General features: G+C 36.7%; 1 protein-coding gene across 4 annotated transcripts; it reads left to right on the forward strand.

The window, feature by feature from the left end:
• The first annotated feature begins 10,733 nt into the window (after window positions 1-10,733).
• Window positions 10,734-18,402, forward strand: LOC306879645 (autophagy-related protein 9A-like). 4 transcript variants are annotated; one of them, XM_079432780.1, is made up of 16 exons: window positions 10,734-10,893; window positions 11,181-11,246; window positions 11,683-11,833; window positions 11,951-11,994; window positions 12,127-12,191; window positions 12,330-12,479; window positions 12,589-12,730; window positions 12,939-13,687; window positions 13,802-13,955; window positions 14,382-14,561; window positions 14,679-14,918; window positions 15,176-15,411; window positions 16,171-16,288; window positions 16,546-16,732; window positions 16,833-16,975; window positions 17,062-18,402. In XM_079432780.1, exons 3-16 carry the CDS (start codon window positions 11,731-11,733, stop codon window positions 17,068-17,070), a joined length of 2,520 nt encoding a protein of 839 aa, XP_079288906.1. In that variant the 5' UTR covers window positions 10,734-10,893; window positions 11,181-11,246; window positions 11,683-11,730; the 3' UTR covers window positions 17,071-18,402. The 4 variants fall into 4 exon arrangements, with proteins under 4 accessions (XP_079288906.1, XP_079288908.1, XP_079288907.1 ...); XM_079432782.1 differs by having other exon boundaries at window positions 10,760-10,893; window positions 11,686-11,833; XM_079432781.1 differs by lacking the exon at window positions 10,734-10,893 and adding an exon at window positions 10,949-11,098.
• Window positions 18,403-19,413: the final 1,011 nt, after the last annotated feature.

A 19,413-nucleotide genomic window follows, 5' to 3' on the forward strand; every position in this document is an offset into this window, starting at 1 on the left:
TTCAGGGTGAAAGGTTTATGAGCCCTTGCATATATGTTCCTATCAGACTCAAGGTGAAAGCTCTGAATATGGAATTTGTAAATCATCTCAATTATGTCAGGACAGCCTTCACAACACAGTCAGGCACTGGTTTTGGAATCAGAGACATATAATCTCATTCATAACAAATAATTTAAATACATGAAACCATTTGTAAAACCTTGCATAGCACCCTTGCAGAAACATCATATCAGAGACCCTGCCTCTGCTTCAATGCGCGAGCCCCTTCCCCCCTAACGCGCGCCACAGCCCAGACGAGCGCGAGACACCGATGCACGCGACATCACCATAAACTACTGTCAACGTGTCAAATAACGCACTGGCTCCTTTTAATGAAGCACTTGCAAAAATGATAAACAGTAAACCGGCTGTATGTAAACGGAATTGCACCGTTATAGGAGGATACAGCATTACATGCAACATCCTGGGGAACAGCCTATGAGAATTATCCACCGGTTTTTACATCATAAGACTATTGGGGAATTATTTCGCACATAAAGCGTACAATCTATTGTTTTTGCATTGCACATAAAGCACAACAGATGAAATGACACGTTCCATCGGTAGAAAATGAGCCCACCTCTGCGAAGAAGGTCTCCATCTTCCCTCAAAAGCTGCAAGAGGATCCAGCTAATCAATCACAAAACTGCAGAGGATTCGAGAAACGTTTGACAAGATGTATGTCTGTTCTGCAACTGCTTTCCATTCACGAATGTTTACGAAGAGCAGGGCGCTGCAATCCTGCGTCAGGTGGCAATTCAAACAACTGATGGCGCGCCGTTGGCAAATAACAGCCGGTGGGAAAAGAAAACGCTCAGGTGTTTGATTTCTGTACGTGTCTTTTTTATTTAATCGAAACGCCGGTGTCCAAACACATGCCTCGCTGACTCCGGTGTCTGCACCAGAGCGAATGAGCCAGCGTCCGTTCGCGCATCTCCGGTTGGGCGGCGCACCGCGCGCAAAGACAGCCCCCCAAGTTCACCCTTTTTACCGTGCATACCGGTAGTAAGATGACAGAAATGTGCATTCGCAGAAATAAACATGTCATGTATTTCAGCTACACTCTGAAGCTACAATAAAGCAAATAGTATCTGATAATCATTGCGTTGGGATGCGTCAAGCGAACGTTATTGATACGAATGCGTTATACGTTAAACACGGTGCAAAAGCAAGATTCCATTATCTGAATGATCTGAAATCTCATGTGCTTAATGTGGTACTGATGCCCCTCAGATGGGTTTCCATGGTAGCACTACTGACATATTTCTGCATGCGCCATGCACATCTGAAGTGAGACTCACGCAGTGGGTGGAGTAGAGCAGATTCACTCATCAATATAGAAGGTGTTGCAGTGTCTGCAGGCTTATTACTTCGAAAAACAAGTTCATATTTGCAACATCTTCAAACTGCATAACGGCAGTTTGGTTACTCTCTGCATGAAAGTTAAATAAAGCAGATTGGTGGCTGTATTAACATTAAATTCTTATCTCTCAAGCTTGAGAAACAAAACTTGTAATCCGGATTCTGTAACCAACACAGAACAGACATTAGTGAGCTAAGAAGAACCGCCAAATTGCACAAATTTTTGCACATGCACATGCATATTACAAAGTTTTGTACATGTGCATGTATATAGATAAGTGCATGTAATCATTAGTTAAATAATAAAAAAAAGCTTTTGAAACATTTTACAATATAAAAAGCATCATACATAACTAACTCTGTCATTAAATGGCAATATGATTTTAAGAGACTTCAACAGACAGTGCTTTTTAAAAAACATGTTTATAATAGACAAAGTAGCTACTGTTTATTCTAGTATCTTGGTATATGTGATTAGTGTGTTTTTTTTAATGAATGTTATAGGTACAAGCACAAAAAAAAACTAAATAAATAAAAATAAAAAAATCAGTTAAGGGACACAAAGAGCAGGTTTTCCTGATGAGTTACGAGCCATTTGACTGACACTTTTCATTCAGCACCTAATAGCACACTAACTGCAGGAACAGCTTCCCTAGAGCTATGTGGCACTGCTTGTCATTCTCAGATGTCAAATACTAAATTTATTGAGCGGTGTTATGATGAGCACTGGGTTACCTCTTTCAGAAAATGAACGTACGACAGTTCTACTACATATATACACAGGAAATCTTTTTTTCTTTTAGTCCAAATGAACATCTTTGAATACTTTAATTCTTTTTTGGTGTCAGTTGAGAAAAGTCTCATATGTTATTCATGACACGCAATTATGCCTCATCAGCAGTACAAAAAAGTATTAAGTATGATTTATAAATTGTAGCATGTGTGTACACTGAAGTTCAAGTTCATGTTCAAGTTCATGTTGAGCTTTATTGTCATTCCGCTACATACAGTGGAACGAAAAGTCGTGCCTCGCAGGACCACGGTGCTACAGACATACAACAATGAAGTAAAAAAAACACTATAAACCTATACACAACTAACCTACTGACAGATGTACACTGAAGATTGATGTCTGTATCATCTGACAAACAGAAGCTGTGAAGACAACAATGTGAAATCCCTGTGGTCACATACATCACTATAAATGAAAGCCATACTCATTTTACACCCTAAAGACCCCCCCCCCCCCCCCCCCCCCACACACACACACATACACATACATAAACACATTTTAGGTTATTTTTCTTTTTTGTCAAAAAAAGAGTATGAGTGGCACCACTCACATGGTCACCACTTATGGTTTTTGGTCATTTGGGAGAAAAGAGGATGGGGTTCACATCATTTTTTGTGACTTTATTTCAGGTGCTCAGATATATGGAATCTTCTTTCTGTCATGAGATAAAAAATAAATAAGGTAATTGCAACTTTTTAAACTCATTTAAAATGATATATCTCACAGTTCATACTTTTTATACATTTTTATACACAGAATTGTGAGACATAACATTAGAATTATGTGATGCTAATTCTCAATTGTAGGTTTATAATTGGCAATTCTGAGAAGAAATTCTTATTTGAAAAAGAAACAATAATAATTGTGAGATGTCAGTTGCAATTGTGCATTTACGTTATTTTTCATTTACATTTTTCTCTGAATTCGGAGTTTACATCTTGCATTTCTCAGATCTCATCATTCTATAATTAGAATTATGAAATATAAACAAAAAGTCAGAACTGTAAAATAAAAAGCCACATTTTTTAATTTTATTATTCTCTAGTGAAAACGGGCTTCCAAACACATGGCATTAGTATTGACACTGATTGAGTTTTCTGACAAAACAATATTTATGAGCATCCATTTATGCCTGCCAAAACTTTCCACTCATGTGATGGCAAGAAACTTGTCTGTGCCCCAGACGGTCAGAGCCCAGATGCAGCTTACTCTACCCAAGTCTGGGCCTCCCCTTCCCTGGCCTCTCTATTTTATCCTCATGCCTGTCACTGGAGGCCCTGGAGGTTTTAGGTGCCTCCTAGTAAGCGGTGTAGCCTGCGCACACCACCCGTATTGCAGTCGCCTCTTTGTCTCCTCCAGCCTTTTATCCCTCGCCTCCCGTTGTGGAACACGGGCTGGGGTCACACCACTGTAACAGAGCCTCACGTTCAGAAGAAGCTTGTCTCTTTTGTTCCATCCTGTTGAATGGGGCTGCTTTATTTTTAAGTGTTGGGGGCAGTTCCACATGGTTCCCCATCCACTGCCATCATTCTCCCACTGTGACAACTCAATTCGACATGAAAAGGCTTCACTTCTTAATCATTCACCTGATGCTTTGCTTTCAACAGGCATGTGTTGCATGATGCTCATAAAATCCACTAAAACAGTAAAACAATAAAGCAACAAACTGGGGAGCAAGATCCAGTTAACAGTGCTCCAGGCTCAACTCAGATGTGCAAGAGACAGAGAAAAGTAGAAAACTGAGAGCCATATCCCAAAAGTGTACTTTGGACTCAAATGTCATTTTAATGTGACATCAATCGGACTCTCAGGGTGATGTCACTGCAAGTGAATAGACAGATGAGAATAATGCGATATGCTAAATGACAAGCCCTGCGGTTGGACCATCACAGATGTCCCACCGAACTGGTTTTGTGCATTAGGACCAGATTACATTTGCAGGGATTACAGGGTTGTGCCTCATTTTGAATTTAATTAACAATTATTTTAAATTCCACATACTTTCGAACTGAATGTGGAAAATTGAACACAGAATTAAAAAAAATAATCAAAAATTAAATGAAATAGTTAACAATTATATTTAATTGAGAATGCCTTTTTTTAATTAAAATAATAACAAATTTAAAGTAAACATATAATACAGAATTATAATTGAAATGTCTAGAATTAAAAGAGCAAACACCATTAAACATAATTTAAGTTTACATCTGATTTACATTAGATTTTATATTTAAATTCTACCTATAGAAATTTGTATTAAGTAAGAACATTTACATCTTTTATTTAATAGAAAACCTATTTTTACTTTTAAAAATGAAACTGAATTTAAATTTCTAAAATGAAAATGGAGTAAACATAAAACATACAGATAACCTGGATGATTTCAATAATCAGGGTTTCAAAATTGCTAATTAGTTTTTACTTTATATAAACATTACATAAGACCATTTACATGTATATTTAATAGAAAAAAAATGTTGCATAAATCCCTGTATTATGATTCAATTTATTAGAATTTAAATGATTTAAATGACAGTACATTCCTCTTTTCTGATTTAAATTCCAATTCAACATCTTGTGTGTCCAATTAAATTCAAATTCCAGCTTGTTAAATGGAAAAGGAGTCAACTGTTCAATTCTGAATTTTGCCTATATAGTGGAAAAACAGATTTGAGGCTTGACATGAGAAAACTGAGAGACAAAGACAATCATCACAGCATCTTGGGCACACTCACAAGTTATGTAACCATAACAACCATGTTGCTATGCCAATAAAATAAGTCCTTTTTTTTGTAGCTGTAATGTTGGCTTCAGGTGGCATGTTTTCAGGTATGAAAGGTTGTTGATGAAGGGAGGATTTAAGCACTTTTCTCTTCTACCGTTCGACTGTCCCATCTGAGTCACTGCAGGGATGGATTATAGAATTAGTTTCAGTTTTGCAGCCCCATCGAGTTCAGATGGGTTAGTACTAACACCGTTCCAAAGAATGGTGGCATTTGAATGACCCAACTCAGCAACTGGTACCAGCATTGAATCAGTTAAACAGCCACAATCTTTTCTGCTCTCTTAAAATCCATTCAGGCTTGAACCTTCTCACTTGAAAATGCCCTCTCCTCTCGGTAGCCTGACGTTTTAGTGCTGAATCAGAAAGTAGTAAAGAAAAACTTGTCGATACTGTTATTTTCATTCGGTGAGAAACAAACACATTAGTGTCAATCAAAGGCACAAGCCAATAGCCATCACCATAAATCCCTCTGATTCAGTGAATAAACAGAGGCCTTAGTGTAATGGGATTTTCCTTTATTTGTCTAATAGGAACAGATTAAAATCGTACTGCACCCCTACAGTATCACTCTCACTCTCAGTTCTGTTCAGTAATTTGCAGTTTTTTTTCAACTGCTTACACACAAAATCTTTACTTGTCACACAATTTCTGAAACCTGATACTCAAACACAAGAACCACACAGCAAATCTGCAGAACCATACACTAATTCTCGGCCTTTGACTCATAAAACACTTTTTGCAAAGCACAACACATAATTCTCTACGTAACAGACAAAAATATAACAGGAAGTAATCGTGATTGCAAATGAGATGTGTTTGTGATATTTTGAATGCAGTGCTTCATTTTGCAAGAGATTTGCATTTTGTGTGTGCAACTAGCATATAATGCACACAATTCTGCATCATTGTTTTTGTTTAATTACCTATAAGATCAGTCGCCTGCTTATTTCCCTGTGACAATGGTCAAAAAAGACACATTATAGGCTTAGACAGAGCACTCTCATGTACATTCACTCCCACATGAGAGTACACGAGAGTAGGCGGCTATCATTTAAGCATCAAAGAGGACGAAAAAGAGCTGTCAAGTCTGACAATTCCCACTTCTCATAGTGAAATAGATATCCAGGAAACTAAAAGCATGCATGATTTGTGTTTTAAAAACGTGATTTGAGAAATATTTTAAAAATAAATTCAATACAGAAATGTCCATACATTGGTTAGGGTCTTTCCAATGCAAGCCTTTTGAATACGCATTTCATCTTCAGCAAGGCAGATCTGATCACTTGCAAAAAAAAAAAAATTTTTTAAAAGGGGTTACGGGTTTGTTCATATCCATAGCCCAAAGTAAAAGCACCACTGACAAGCAAAGTTCTGATATTTTGATGGAAATGTAGACATTTTAGAGAAATAAGCCGGCGCACTTCTTCACCATTGATCTCTGATAAATCAATAGCCATTATTATATCAATAGCCAGTATAATGGTTCTGCAATAGACAGAGAGGGTGTATTTTATGATGTCAGAAATCATTTTTATTGATCGCCATGGTGAGTTTGTCAAATAAATCTTGCAATGCTTTTAGATTGGTTTCTTTTTACCTAAAACGTACCTTGGTTATGCATTGCCATTCCTTTCATTTACTTCATATATAACACTCTACACTAAAACATCAGTACAAAGTATTTCTTGCACATGCATAAAAGATAAAAAATGATATCCTCAATTCTAGCATATGCATTGAAGTGTATGTGTGTGATCTAAAACTAAAACTGGTCCACAGGAAGAACATCCTTGGGAAAATGAATATGTTTATTGTGTTTACAGAGAGCTATGAGGAAGGAATCAAGATGAGAGTCCTTGTATTATCACAGGATTTAAGATGATTGTGAACAGAAAGTGGGTGGATTTATGATTTAATTAATTTATGAAGCACTATGACCAAGACAGAGAGTGTGTGATTCGGGTTAGAAAAAAAATCAGCAACAAACCTCTAATCTGTGTATTTACTGGACTGTTAAAATACATTACCAAGGATCTGCCATTAAAGATGTTGCCGCTTTGCACTGTCAAATTGAAATAAACCACCCTGAAAGACAAAAACACACACTTCATCCCCATGCCAAGTCCAAGATTATCCAATCTTTCAAATTTATTACAAAAAGAGGAATCTGCCTGCCGGCATACGCTCTCTTCTTTTTTCCTTCAATACTGAAATGAATGTTTGCCCTATAAATTCATGTATGCAGCTTGATCCTCTTCAATCCTTAATATGAAAATGTCTGAAGCATAACACAGTAAAGCCCTGTGACATATAAAGCATATCTCTCCCTCACAAACATCCATACACTGTTCTCCTCAGACAACAGGAAATGGTACATGAGGTGTTTTAACCTCTTCACGACCTGCACCAGAGAGAAGGGCCAGACTCTGCATCAGATTAACTAGTACTGTACCTATTTTCATGTCACTAACATTTATTTTTAATTTGCTATTAATATGTTTTTCTTCAGTTATTCAATTCTTCAGTTTCACTAGTCCATAGGTTGAGTTTACTTCTTTTAAAAAGTTGTAATTACTTTTTAACTTCTAATAATTGTTAAGACTAAGAATAGCCCCCCCCCCCCCCCCCCCCCCAAAAAAAAATCAGTTGGTACAGGTACATTTTTAGTAAAATGTGCATAGTATTTAAATAATGTGTTGAATATTGATGTAACAGCATCCTAAGAGAGAAGAACGAAGATAAATATCTCATAACAAATAAGTTTAAAATAGTAACATTTTAGCTGATCCAATAATTTTATCCTGATGAAGGTGAAAACATGAATTCCTCTTTTTTTGAAAGAATCTTTTTGTTATTTTTGACTTTGGTATTGTAAATACATAAAATTTTGGTTGGACATTCTTGAATTTATTGCTTTTGATACCCCAGTTTTGGAAAAGAAATGCCAAGAAATGGCATTGTTTTTCTTATTAACACCTTATTTCTGTTTGTCATGTAGGCTACCATATCTATGATACATTTGCATATTGAAAACCTTTTTGGCCATCAAATATGAGCTGAAAACGTACTGTCTAAAATCTAAAAAATGATGAGAACTGTTGCTGTGCATGTGGACTTAGGAATCAGTTGAGACTAAAATACTTGTTGGGACACTTTCACTTATTTTTGATGTTCTTTCATAGTTTATGCAGATTATGCTTTTGTTTATGCTTTATGTTTAGTTATTCTATTTAGTGCCTGATCAGAAATCTTACAATAGCAATTCACAACTTATTTACCCCTTATTTAGCCATGAAAATAAGTTAGTCACGGGCCCACCGGTGGGCCCACTTGCCATTACATGTTTTAAACAGTAATATCTGAACCTAAAGCAATCTTGACAAACTATATATCGTTTGAAAGCTTAAAGACTCTAGTTTTCATATTTGGTGACTGATTTTTTAAATATTTTACAGAGCAACCGTAATTTATTCATTTGTAAGAAGAGTACTCATCAGACTCAGAGAGCGAGAACTAACCTTTACTTTGAAATAGTGATACATATATAAAATCATGAAAAATCAGCCATTCATGTTCATGTCAAGTGTTCAAAAGATAACATTCTATTTTTTGAGGAAAAAAAAGATCTAAAAGTGTTTCGAATATGAAGAAAAAACAATAGGTTCTCAATTTTTGATGCAGCGTGAACTATATCGTACGTCCAGGGTTCTTGTTGCATGTCTTTTATGTGTTTTTTTAGAGGATGAATTGAAATCAAATACTGCCATACCACCCCTAATACTTCTGAATGTGATGTCTACATCATAAATATTGAGAAAAGAATGGAAAAAACATGTTTCAGATCACTCAAACCATATATGGAAATAGAGACGCCCTTATATGGTTACTAATGGGGTTTGATGGTCATCTGCTGGAAAAGCTTGGTACTACGCCCAAACAAAATTTCACTGAAAGCTCATTTTTTGAGATATCAATCTCAAATTCGGAACAAAACTTCTTCAGATTTTTGGTTTTGATTTTCTAGCATTTTTAGAGTAAAACCTGTTTTGTAAAATATATATTTTACATAAAATATAAATATAAAATTTTTTACATTTTATATTTTCATAAACTTAAACTTCCATAACGTTTTTGTAATATAATTTTTATAACTTTTTTCACCTCTACAATAATCTGCTAAGTGTCTTCTTTAAAAAGAGACCAACCTTAAGTATCTGCTCCAAACCATTCAAAATTTATAACAATTTAAGTTGGAAATGTCATTTTCAGGCCTATACTCAAAAAGTGGAACCGACAGTTAACAGGTTAAATAAACAATGGTAAAATCAATCAAATATTTGTTTCTCTCTTTCTGTTTTGATGCTAATTAACCAGCTAAGCTTACAAGTTACTTATAATATAAAATATTCAGTGTCATTCTATATGGTAATAGAAATATGATAATTCCACATAAAACAAAGATATATTATGGCTGAAAGTAGTTAAATAATGCATTGATATATTTAAATGAGTAAATATCTACATCTAACTATACATTCCAGTTTGTTTTTAACACCGAAAAACTGCACGATGCTTCTAGTGGTTGTGATAGATGCAGAAGGAATGGGTATGAGTGTATAGATGCATATGGTTCCCAGCATCCAGCATGAGTTCAATTTAATTAAGGGTCCCCAGAGGAATGACTTCATCTCTGAGCAAGAGGGGTCTCCACTTACCCCCGTTTCCCTTCCTTCCTCCTGTCAATCCCAGTACGACAGAATTTCATCTGAATCAGTCCTCAATATCACTAATGCATGGGCAAAAGCCAACATGGGACAACCGTGCAGAAATACATCCACAATCATAAATCCTGTTTCTCGTCCAGTGTGTTAAATGTTGGTGCTGCTGCAAACACAACTACAGCACTTTTCTAAAGGTAATGCAATTTTCCTGATCCAATTTTCTTCATGTAATAACAAATTAAGGTTGAATTTGAGGTAAATTAATCTGTCATTTAATAAAACCACATGTAGCTACAATGAGAATCCCTGAGTTGTTTTAAAAGTGAATTGAATAAATTGGAAATGGTACACTCATGGACAAGATGGTTATATTTGATTAAAGTTGTTATAAACTATGTTAGCTGTTCAGGATCAGGCGTAGACACACTCCCTATTCATACAATTTATTATTAATATTTCATTTTATTTATGTTTGTTTGTTTGTTTGCTTGCTTATGTGTGTGTGTGTGTGTCTGAATTAATATGAAATGTATGTTTTTTATCACAAGCCAAAAATGCTCAAATCTATTTTAAAATGATATTTGTTTTAATTTTATCCATAGGTATAAAGTTGGACCAATTTAGAGATGTCAAACTTCTTTATAGATTTAAAGTGAATACCAGTTATTATTGTGTCTCGAGTGTAAGATGAACAAAATATGAACATTTTTGTAATCACTAACTACATACTTTATTCAAGTGTTTTGTCCTCTTGAAATGTAATAACCTAGTCATTTCTGTTGTTTGCATTCAAAACAATTCTGTAAAGGGCTTACATTTGCTGTCCTGCAAGCTTTAACATACAACCAACTATGATTAATCATTGTTTACTATTTAACTCACTGTGTAATTTAAATATTAAGGTACATTTACAACTTTCAATGTATTCTGGGGAATTCATTACCTGAATGCTTTTGGAATGAATGTTTTCTGCCGTGTTTACTAACAGAAGACCCGCCTCCTGATGCCATTGGCTCGTTCACACCAAAAACTTGCTTCTGATTGGACAGCAAATGTGTCACACAGTGGACGCGGCCTCTATACCGTGCGTCAAGAATCGAAACCAAAAATGCTTCAGAAGCGACAACAAAAGAGAACTTGGCGTTTATAACATAGTGCGAATCATAAATCACTGCTCCTTAGATTCGAATGAGGTAAGATTTTATTCAAATCCTTTTTCTGAATAGCGAATCGCCTGTTTGTTGCTGTATAGGTAGGCGTTTCTCAATGTGACGCGCATCTCATATTTTCCTCAGGCTTCTTCTGTTGACATAAATAACTGTGCCTCCTCTCAGCGTTAATAACAAACATTAGTTATCTGAAGTATTGTATGCACGGATAATACAGAAGACTTCAAAAGTAACCAATTCCACTGTGTTCTGTTTTTTGTCTTTTGCAAGAATGGACTGACTAAGCATTATGTTTTTGCTGTTTCATCTAGGAAGAGCAGACTGTAACGTAACGTTAGTCCTTTTCGTTTCATAAATGAAATGGCGGGAGGTACAAGGTAAGAATTATTAATCTTCTAATAAACAGTGTTATGTTTAAATGCAGACACGTTCCCTAAAGGTAGCATTGATTGTCTCTTAGAGATTGGCATTTGACAAAGCCAGCCAAACTGGTCCAACACTTAAAAAAAACTGCTAACGTAATGGCAACAAAATGTAGTGGTTTAAACATATAATGTTGGGTAAGTATGTTATTTTATGACGTATTTTCTTATGAGCATGGGCCTGCTGTTGTTGCTCCAGTGGAGTATCCTGACATGTTTTTGTGGGCTGGGTATTTATTTTAATTAAATACCATTTTGAACTACAATTTGTCATGTTTATACATATTTAAATGTCTTTAAACATAATTTAAACCACATTTATTTTATCTTATTTTGTATCACACCCAGTAGTTTTCTTAAAATGAAATAAGTGTTGGTTTTAATCTAAAAGCAGCAGAAGGGATAGTGTGTGACAGGAGATTCGGGGGCTGACAGCGGGATGGCCCACTTCGACACAGAGTACCAGCGCCTGGAGGCGTCCTACAGCGACTCCCCTCCCGGAGAAGAGAATCTGCTAGTGCATGTTCCAGAGGGATCCAAATGTAAGATTTAAGGCAGATTCCACTATTTTAAGCAAAGAAACAATGCAGCATAGTTTGTGTGCCCATTTTTCCATGTAATTTTATCATAAAATTAATTAATTTAGTTGTTTATTTCAGCTCCATGGCACCACATTGAAAATTTGGACCTTTTTTTCCAGAGAATATCCTTTGTGCACTGAAATGTATTTATTAATTATGGATTAAATTGATTTTGTAAATGTTAAATCAAGTAGATTGAAATCAATTTAGTGATTACAGTCAACAAAAGTATTATTTCTCTTAACATTGAACACGTTTATAATCTACACCAGAAGAATGGATTTACATGTATGCTGCTGGGAGAAATATTTGAGCTCGTGTAAGTATCAATTCATTTACTGTATCCTTCATTAAATATGGTGGTACAAATAGTACTAGTGTCTGTAAACAGTGGATCAGTGATCAAACTCCTTTAACTTAATGAACTGTCATGCACTTTTTCCCATCATTATTCCAGGCAACTGGTGTTTGTGGTGGCATTCACAGTGTTCCTGGCTAACTGTGTGGACTATGACATCCTCTTTGCCAACAAGTTTGTTAATCACACTGATTCCTCAAAGGTTACGCTCCCCGATGCATTTCTCCCAGTGGATGTGTGCAGTGCTCGGTATATTTCATATATTAAATGTCATTAATTATGTGGCATTAATGTTATTGCCTCTTACTATCAATATGATCCATCATAACACAAACTGTCTTTTGTTAACGTGTTTTAGGATCCATGACAATGTTTCGGTTATCTTCATCCTTATCATATCAGGGGTCTTTTGGCTCCACCGTCTCGTCAAGTTTATCTACAACATCTGTTGCTACTGGGAGATCAGATCGTTTTACATCAACGCCCTAAAAATGTCCATGGTGAGCTTTTCTGCTAAATCATTGTAGCACATATATGTTCTGACAGGCATTTGAGTCAGCAGTGGAGGTAAGCATACTCTATTTTTCTTAGTTCTTAATGTGTTTTTGTTGCCAGTAAGCCATTTAAACTTCTAAGCAAGGGTACCATAATGAGTATTCAACTAAGTTCACATTTTTAAATGTTCAATAAGCCCTTTCTCTTTTGCAGACGGACCTTCCTTATTTCACTTGGCAGGAGGTGCAGGCAAGGATTATTGAGATACAGAAGGAGCACCAGATTTGCATCCACAAAAAAGAACTGACAGAGCTTGACATCTACCACCGCATACTGCGTTTTAAAAACTACATGGTCGCGATGGTCAATAAGTCACTCCTACCCGTGCGCTTTCGCTTGCCTGTGCTGGGCAATACTGTTTTTTACACTCGTGGTCTCAAATATAACTTTGAGTTGATTTTCTTCTGGGGTCCTGGATCTCTTTTTGAAAATGAGTGGAGTCTGAAGCCGGAGTACAAACGTGGAGGGAACCGTTTGGAGCTGGCGGATCGTCTGAGCTCAAGGATCTTGTGGATTGGAATTGCCAACCTTCTCTTGTGTCCAGTTATCCTGATCTGGCAGATTCTGTACGCCTTCTTCAGCTACACTGAGGTGATCAAGCGTGAGCCGGGAAGTCTGGGTGCTCGATGTTGGTCCCTGTATGGCCGTTTTTACCTCCGACACTTTAATGAACTAGACCATGAGCTGATGTCACGCCTCAGCAAGGGCTACAAGGCCTCCTCGAAGTACATGAACTGCTTCATGTCACCATTACTGACGGTGGTGGCTAAGAACGTGGCGTTCTTTGCTGGCTCCATACTAGCAGTTTTGATTGCTTTGACCATTTATGATGAAGATGTATTGGCTGTTGAACACGTGCTCAGCAGTATTACATTACTTGGGATCTGCATCACAGTCTGCAGGTGTGACCATTTTAAGAGTGACCAAGATAAAACAGATCACTAGAACAGAGTCTTTGGATATTTGTTGTCCATCCAACTATTTTGTGCTCATTCTTTCATCCTTGTTTGCCCTAGGTCTTTTATCCCAGACAAGCATATGGTGTTCTGCCCAGAACAGCTGCTTAAAGTGATCTTGGCATACATCCATTATATGCCTGATCATTGGCAGGGTAATGCCCACCGTTATGAGACCAGAGACGAGTTCGCGCAGCTCTTTCAGTACAAGGCTGTAAGTAATGCAACAGCTTAAGAAATACTTGTGGACCCAAACACAAATATATTATTATTGTGAATGAAAACTAACATTACATATTCATTAAATGAAATAAAAATGAGAATTGTTGCAAAACCAAAAATACATTTTCATTATTTCAAAGTTAAATAAAATAAAATATCAAGGACCACAAATTAATTTTAGTTTTTGATACACAGCATACTATGCATTACAGAACCAAGACAGGATTTTGGTGACTATAATGACATGTGCCATATTAATAGAGCAAATATTTTTGGGAATTCCCAAGTCCCATCCGCAGTTTCAGTGTTTTTATTAAAAATTAAACATGTATGGATGATCTGTTCACAACACAATCAATAACATGCATTTCTAAAACAGAATTTCATGGTGATTGTCTTTTGATATCTGTCCTTGTAGGTATTTATTCTTGAGGAGCTGTTGAGTCCTGTCATCACTCCCTTCATTCTTATTTTTTGCTTGCGGCGCAAGTCTCTAGAGATCATAGATTTTTTCCGAAACTTTACTGTGGACGTGGTCGGTGTGGGTGATACTTGCTCTTTTGCACAGATGGATGTCCGTCAACATGGTCATCCTGCGGTAAGGGCACAAACCTTTTTTCCCCAAATTACTTTCATTAATGTGCTTTTTTGTAGATGCATCTCATAGTTCTCTCTTTATTTGTTGACTATGATGCCCTTTTTTGGTTCACTATAGTGGATGTCTGCTGGGAAAACAGAGGCCTCCATCTATCAGCAGGCTGAAGACGGGAAGACTGAACTGTCACTCATGCACTTTGCTATCACAAATCCACACTGGCAGCCCCCTCGGGAGAGCACGCATTTCATCAGCCTTCTGAAAGAGAAGGTGCACCGCGAGGCCACCGCAGGACAGCAGGGAATCATAGCAGAGAATCCTGCATTTACCTCAACCCATTCACTACAGACTGATTCAGAGGTATCCAAATGACCTGAGCTGCCAACATCCATCCATCCAGATCATTACATAGAATTAAATATTTCTAATGGCAAATAAGATCAATAATATAAAAAGTAATAATTATTATATTAATGTATTAGACTGGGTCCTAAAAGATATTAATGAAAAGTGAACCAAGAAGAAAACCTGCTTTTAAGATTAGATACAATATGATTATAAAGAGAACTAAGTTCTTTTTAAAAATACGTCTGATTTTGGGTGTTGTTTCATTTCAGCCTCGCAGTCTTATTGCAAATCTCCTGATGGGACCCCCTTCCCTGGCCTCGCTGCATCTGGGTCGAGAGGGCTGCATCAATCCTGTGTCCATTGGAGTGAGTGAGGGGGCATCCGCCCTCCGATCCCTCTCTCCTGTCAGCACGAGTCTACATCTGCGGGGCAGCTACCCATCTGCCAGACTGCCACGACCTGACCATCCAGCTGTGGTGGCTGGGAGAGCAATGGCAGACTCAGGGTAATGACTGAATACAAGTTTAACAGATTATTGTATTGTTATATTTTATATAATTTCATACATTTTAATAATACTTATATAATTTTTCAGCTTTATTTTATTGATTTGCTCTTGTGTATTCTAAGTGTCTAAGTAAAAGGTTTTATTGCATTTTAATTGATTTTGAGCATGACACTGGAATTTACTTTTTGTCGTGCAGAAATTTCTTATATTGCGTAGCTTTGGGCATTCTCACTGTGATTAATCTGTGTTCATAAAACATTAAAAACAAAGTGAAAAAAACACTTGTTGTAAAAATGTTGAATAAATACACAAATTGTGTACAGTTAGTAGTGAATGAGACCTGTTAACATTTACATTTCATAGATTTCTTAAGACGACTGTCAAATGAACTTGTTAGAATCACATCATTTCTTAAAATAGCAATTGTAACAAAACTTACACTGCTGTTCAAAAGTTTGGGCTCAGAAATATTTTCTTTAAAGAAATGATTACTTTTCTTCAGCAAGGTGTGTTAAATTAATCAAAATCGCATGCATTTGTTTAAAAAAATGTGAAATCACAGAAATAAATTACATTAAAAATATTAAAATCTTTAAAAAAACTATAAAAATCATACCAACTCCAAACTTTTGAACTAATATATGTGTCTTTGCATCTTTACAGCTAGACTGATTTTAAAATGTCCCTGCCAAACTATTTCATATCATTCATTAGTTCTTTTTTCTCCTCCTCCACTCTTGGATCGTCCTCATCCAGCACTGATGCCCGTACCATCAGCTCTGGCAGTAGTGCCTGGGAAGGCCAGCTGACCAGTATGGTCCTATCAGAATACGCTTCCACAGAGATGAGCATTCATGCCCTCTACATGCATGAGGTAAAGCAACACATGAACTGTTGATATAAGCAAAGCTTTATTACAGAATTATGGAATCAGTGATTGTGCATCTATGGGACTGATCCAAGAATGTGTGAGACTGCCGTGATCATCATACTTTCCACAAATGCTGGGCATCTTGGCTGCTTTTCCTTCTTTATCTGGTCCAAATCAGCCTTTTAATCAGTAATGTGTTGATAGAGGTCAATCTTTAGTCTGCACCTGAATATTAGTAACTATATCTAATGTGTGTGTAGATGCACAAGCAGCAGTCGCGAGGTGAGGTGTCTCGACACACCTGGCACAGACAGGAGAGTGACGAGAGCAGTGAGAGTGTCAACGAGGACATGGAAGCCGCCCGCACCTTCCCCCGTTCCAGCACTTTCCCAACCACCTCACACCAGGAGGGGGCAGCACAGCAGAGCGGCAGCCAGCGGCGCTATGGTGGAACCTCAGATATTATAAACGATTGTTTGTAGTAATATCTAAGAATGAAAAGTGCCACCGCGTAGTCTTTACATGGCTGACAAACTGTCTCCTGCAGATCCTGTTTGTGGAAGCTTTCGAGCTCACAGAACGCCTCGTATGCCTATGGGCGGCTGGTCTGAGGAGAACCAAATGAGCAGACATCACGACCCAGTGCCCGAGGAGGGGTCTGAGGACGAGCTACCACCAGGCATCCATAAGGTATAATGGGAAAGCGGTAAATATGAAGCAATATTCATATGTGCTGGATTCCTAATACTCATTTCTGTGTTCTCGTCTTTTTTTAGGTGACTTAACAGGTGTATCGTGGATGAAGTACTCGAGAGACTAGCAGCATCCATTTACTTTTGGACACTGATCAAAAATAAAAAAAATCATATTTATTCACTCTTGGACAAAACACAAGTCTGAACTTAATTACTGTATGTCACAGAGTGGCATCGTATCAAATTTCCAGGTGCATTTTAATGGTTTGAGCTTCTGTGGGAATGATACAATGAACAACATTATCAAAATACTCAATTATTTATAGTTCTCACATATTGATCCACTTGATAGAAGTTGCAAAACTGGTTCTGTAAAATATGTAATTGTGAATAGGCAAGTCTATTTGCAAACTGGAAAAAGCCGTTGACAGAAGTCCTTTGAGTAAACGGTTAAATAGGATTGCGTTCAGTTGACCCTGACATTTCCGTTCTTGTCAAAAAGTAAAGGTTGGTGTTGATGTAGGAAATATGTGCTAAGAATTTTTGAGCTGCTTTGAATAATTTTGATAGCAGGAAGAAATATTTATAATATGCAATGTGCCATTATGAACTTTAAGCTTTGCAAAATTAGATTTTATTGTCAATCCCAGATTTCTGTGAGGGAGGGGGACCACTGAAGACTATTCAAGCCTGGCACTGTAAAAAATTATGCATGCTCTTTTTACATTTTTATTATTTGCACAATATCAAACGAGAATGCACTTTATCATTTTTTCAGATCCAAAGAATGACTCCAAGGCAGTGGACAAATCACACTTGTTTTTATTAACATGCAACATGTTTTAAAGGAAGTTGTATATTTCTGTCTATAGGATAAAACCCCGGGATCTTTTCAGTTAGATTTTCAGTTTATTTACCGTGGCTCAGGTGAATAAAACATGATTTGTGAGAATGAGGGGGATGTGTATAGCAGCGTATGATCTCAGGACCGGCTTGTTTTTGGCACTGAAGTTGCCCAGGAAGTGCATGACACTTGGGTGTTTGCAGACTGCTGCACCTTTCATCCTCAAACCCATAACTGCTAAAGGGAATAAACAAACCTTTATGTAGTTTGCGTGCGACTGCAAAGATTTTGGATTTCATTCATAGTACATCACTGCATAAAAAACTGACATCATTTCTCATATCTTGTAATGCTCGCAAACATTGTGCTTAGAGAGTGTTCAAGGTGAAAACTGTGCATGACTCTTGACCTTTATACTGGTTTGTGTTTGTAATAATTGGCCTGTAAATGCTTCTCTGACCTTAACTAATCTATCAACTGCAGCTGTGCATTTTCCATTGTTTTTTGTTTTCAGTTTTCTAGACTGTGTTGTATATTTACATTTTGTACAAGTTAAATTCATCAATAAAATGTATTTAATAGCTTGTGTAAAGTTAAATATATATATATATATATATTTAGATGTTTTTAAGAAATAGGATTTTATATTTATATGAATTTACATTCATGTTTTAATGATTCGTGAAATACAGGGTTGAAATTCAACCCACTATATTTCATTAAACCATATATACTGTACTGCCATGCATATTTTTAGTTAGTAAAACTTATGAAAAATGTACCGCCCGAACAGGGACTTGAACCCTGGACCCTCAGATTAAAAGTCTGATGCTCTACCGACTGAGCTATCCGGGCCCTCTTCAGGCTGAGGGCGCCCCCCCATCTTCACTTGCGTCAATGGCAACAACACGTACTCAGCATGATACTATACTATAATGCCGGTGGACTCGTGAAAATTGAGGTATGAACAGCATTAAACGCTGAAACCTGAGCTGAAGTTAACGTACTGCAGCAAGCACGGTGGTTTTTCTTTCATCTGAACGAATCCAGACCGATAACTAACATGTTTTTATATAACTTCGATCTTTGCAGTCAGATTCACATAAGTTACTTGTTTATTTAAGCGCACAATTTCAGCGCATGCGAAGATGTCCGTTGCATTATATTTCCTGCAAACGTATTTTTTGGCGGCCATATATTAAAAAAAAATAAAAATATAATAATAATATATATATATATATCCCTCTGGTTGTGTTCGGACTCCTGTCACACTTGTGGTGTTCCCGGTTAAAAATGACCGGACTCCAACTGCTTATAAATCTCTCATTATGCTATATTGTCACCAAATGTTCGATTCAATATTTTTGTCAGCTTGTTTTCTTTCATTTAGGACTGGTTTTGTGTTTCTGTTTGCATCTCATTAATCGTAAGCCTCATTTATCCGAAAGTAGGCACCTCATTTTTTGAGTGAAAAAACATGAATCATTTTCACAATATGATATAAAAAAATATGATTTTTTTTACTGTTTATTACACTAGTGTGCTTTAATGTTTAATTAGGAAGTTTGCTTTTAAATGGTTTTTTATTT

Source organism: Barbus barbus (genome assembly GCF_936440315.1).
Source record: "Barbus barbus genome assembly, chromosome: 13".
In the NCBI taxonomy this organism is placed as follows: Eukaryota; Metazoa; Chordata; class Actinopteri; order Cypriniformes; family Cyprinidae; genus Barbus; species Barbus barbus.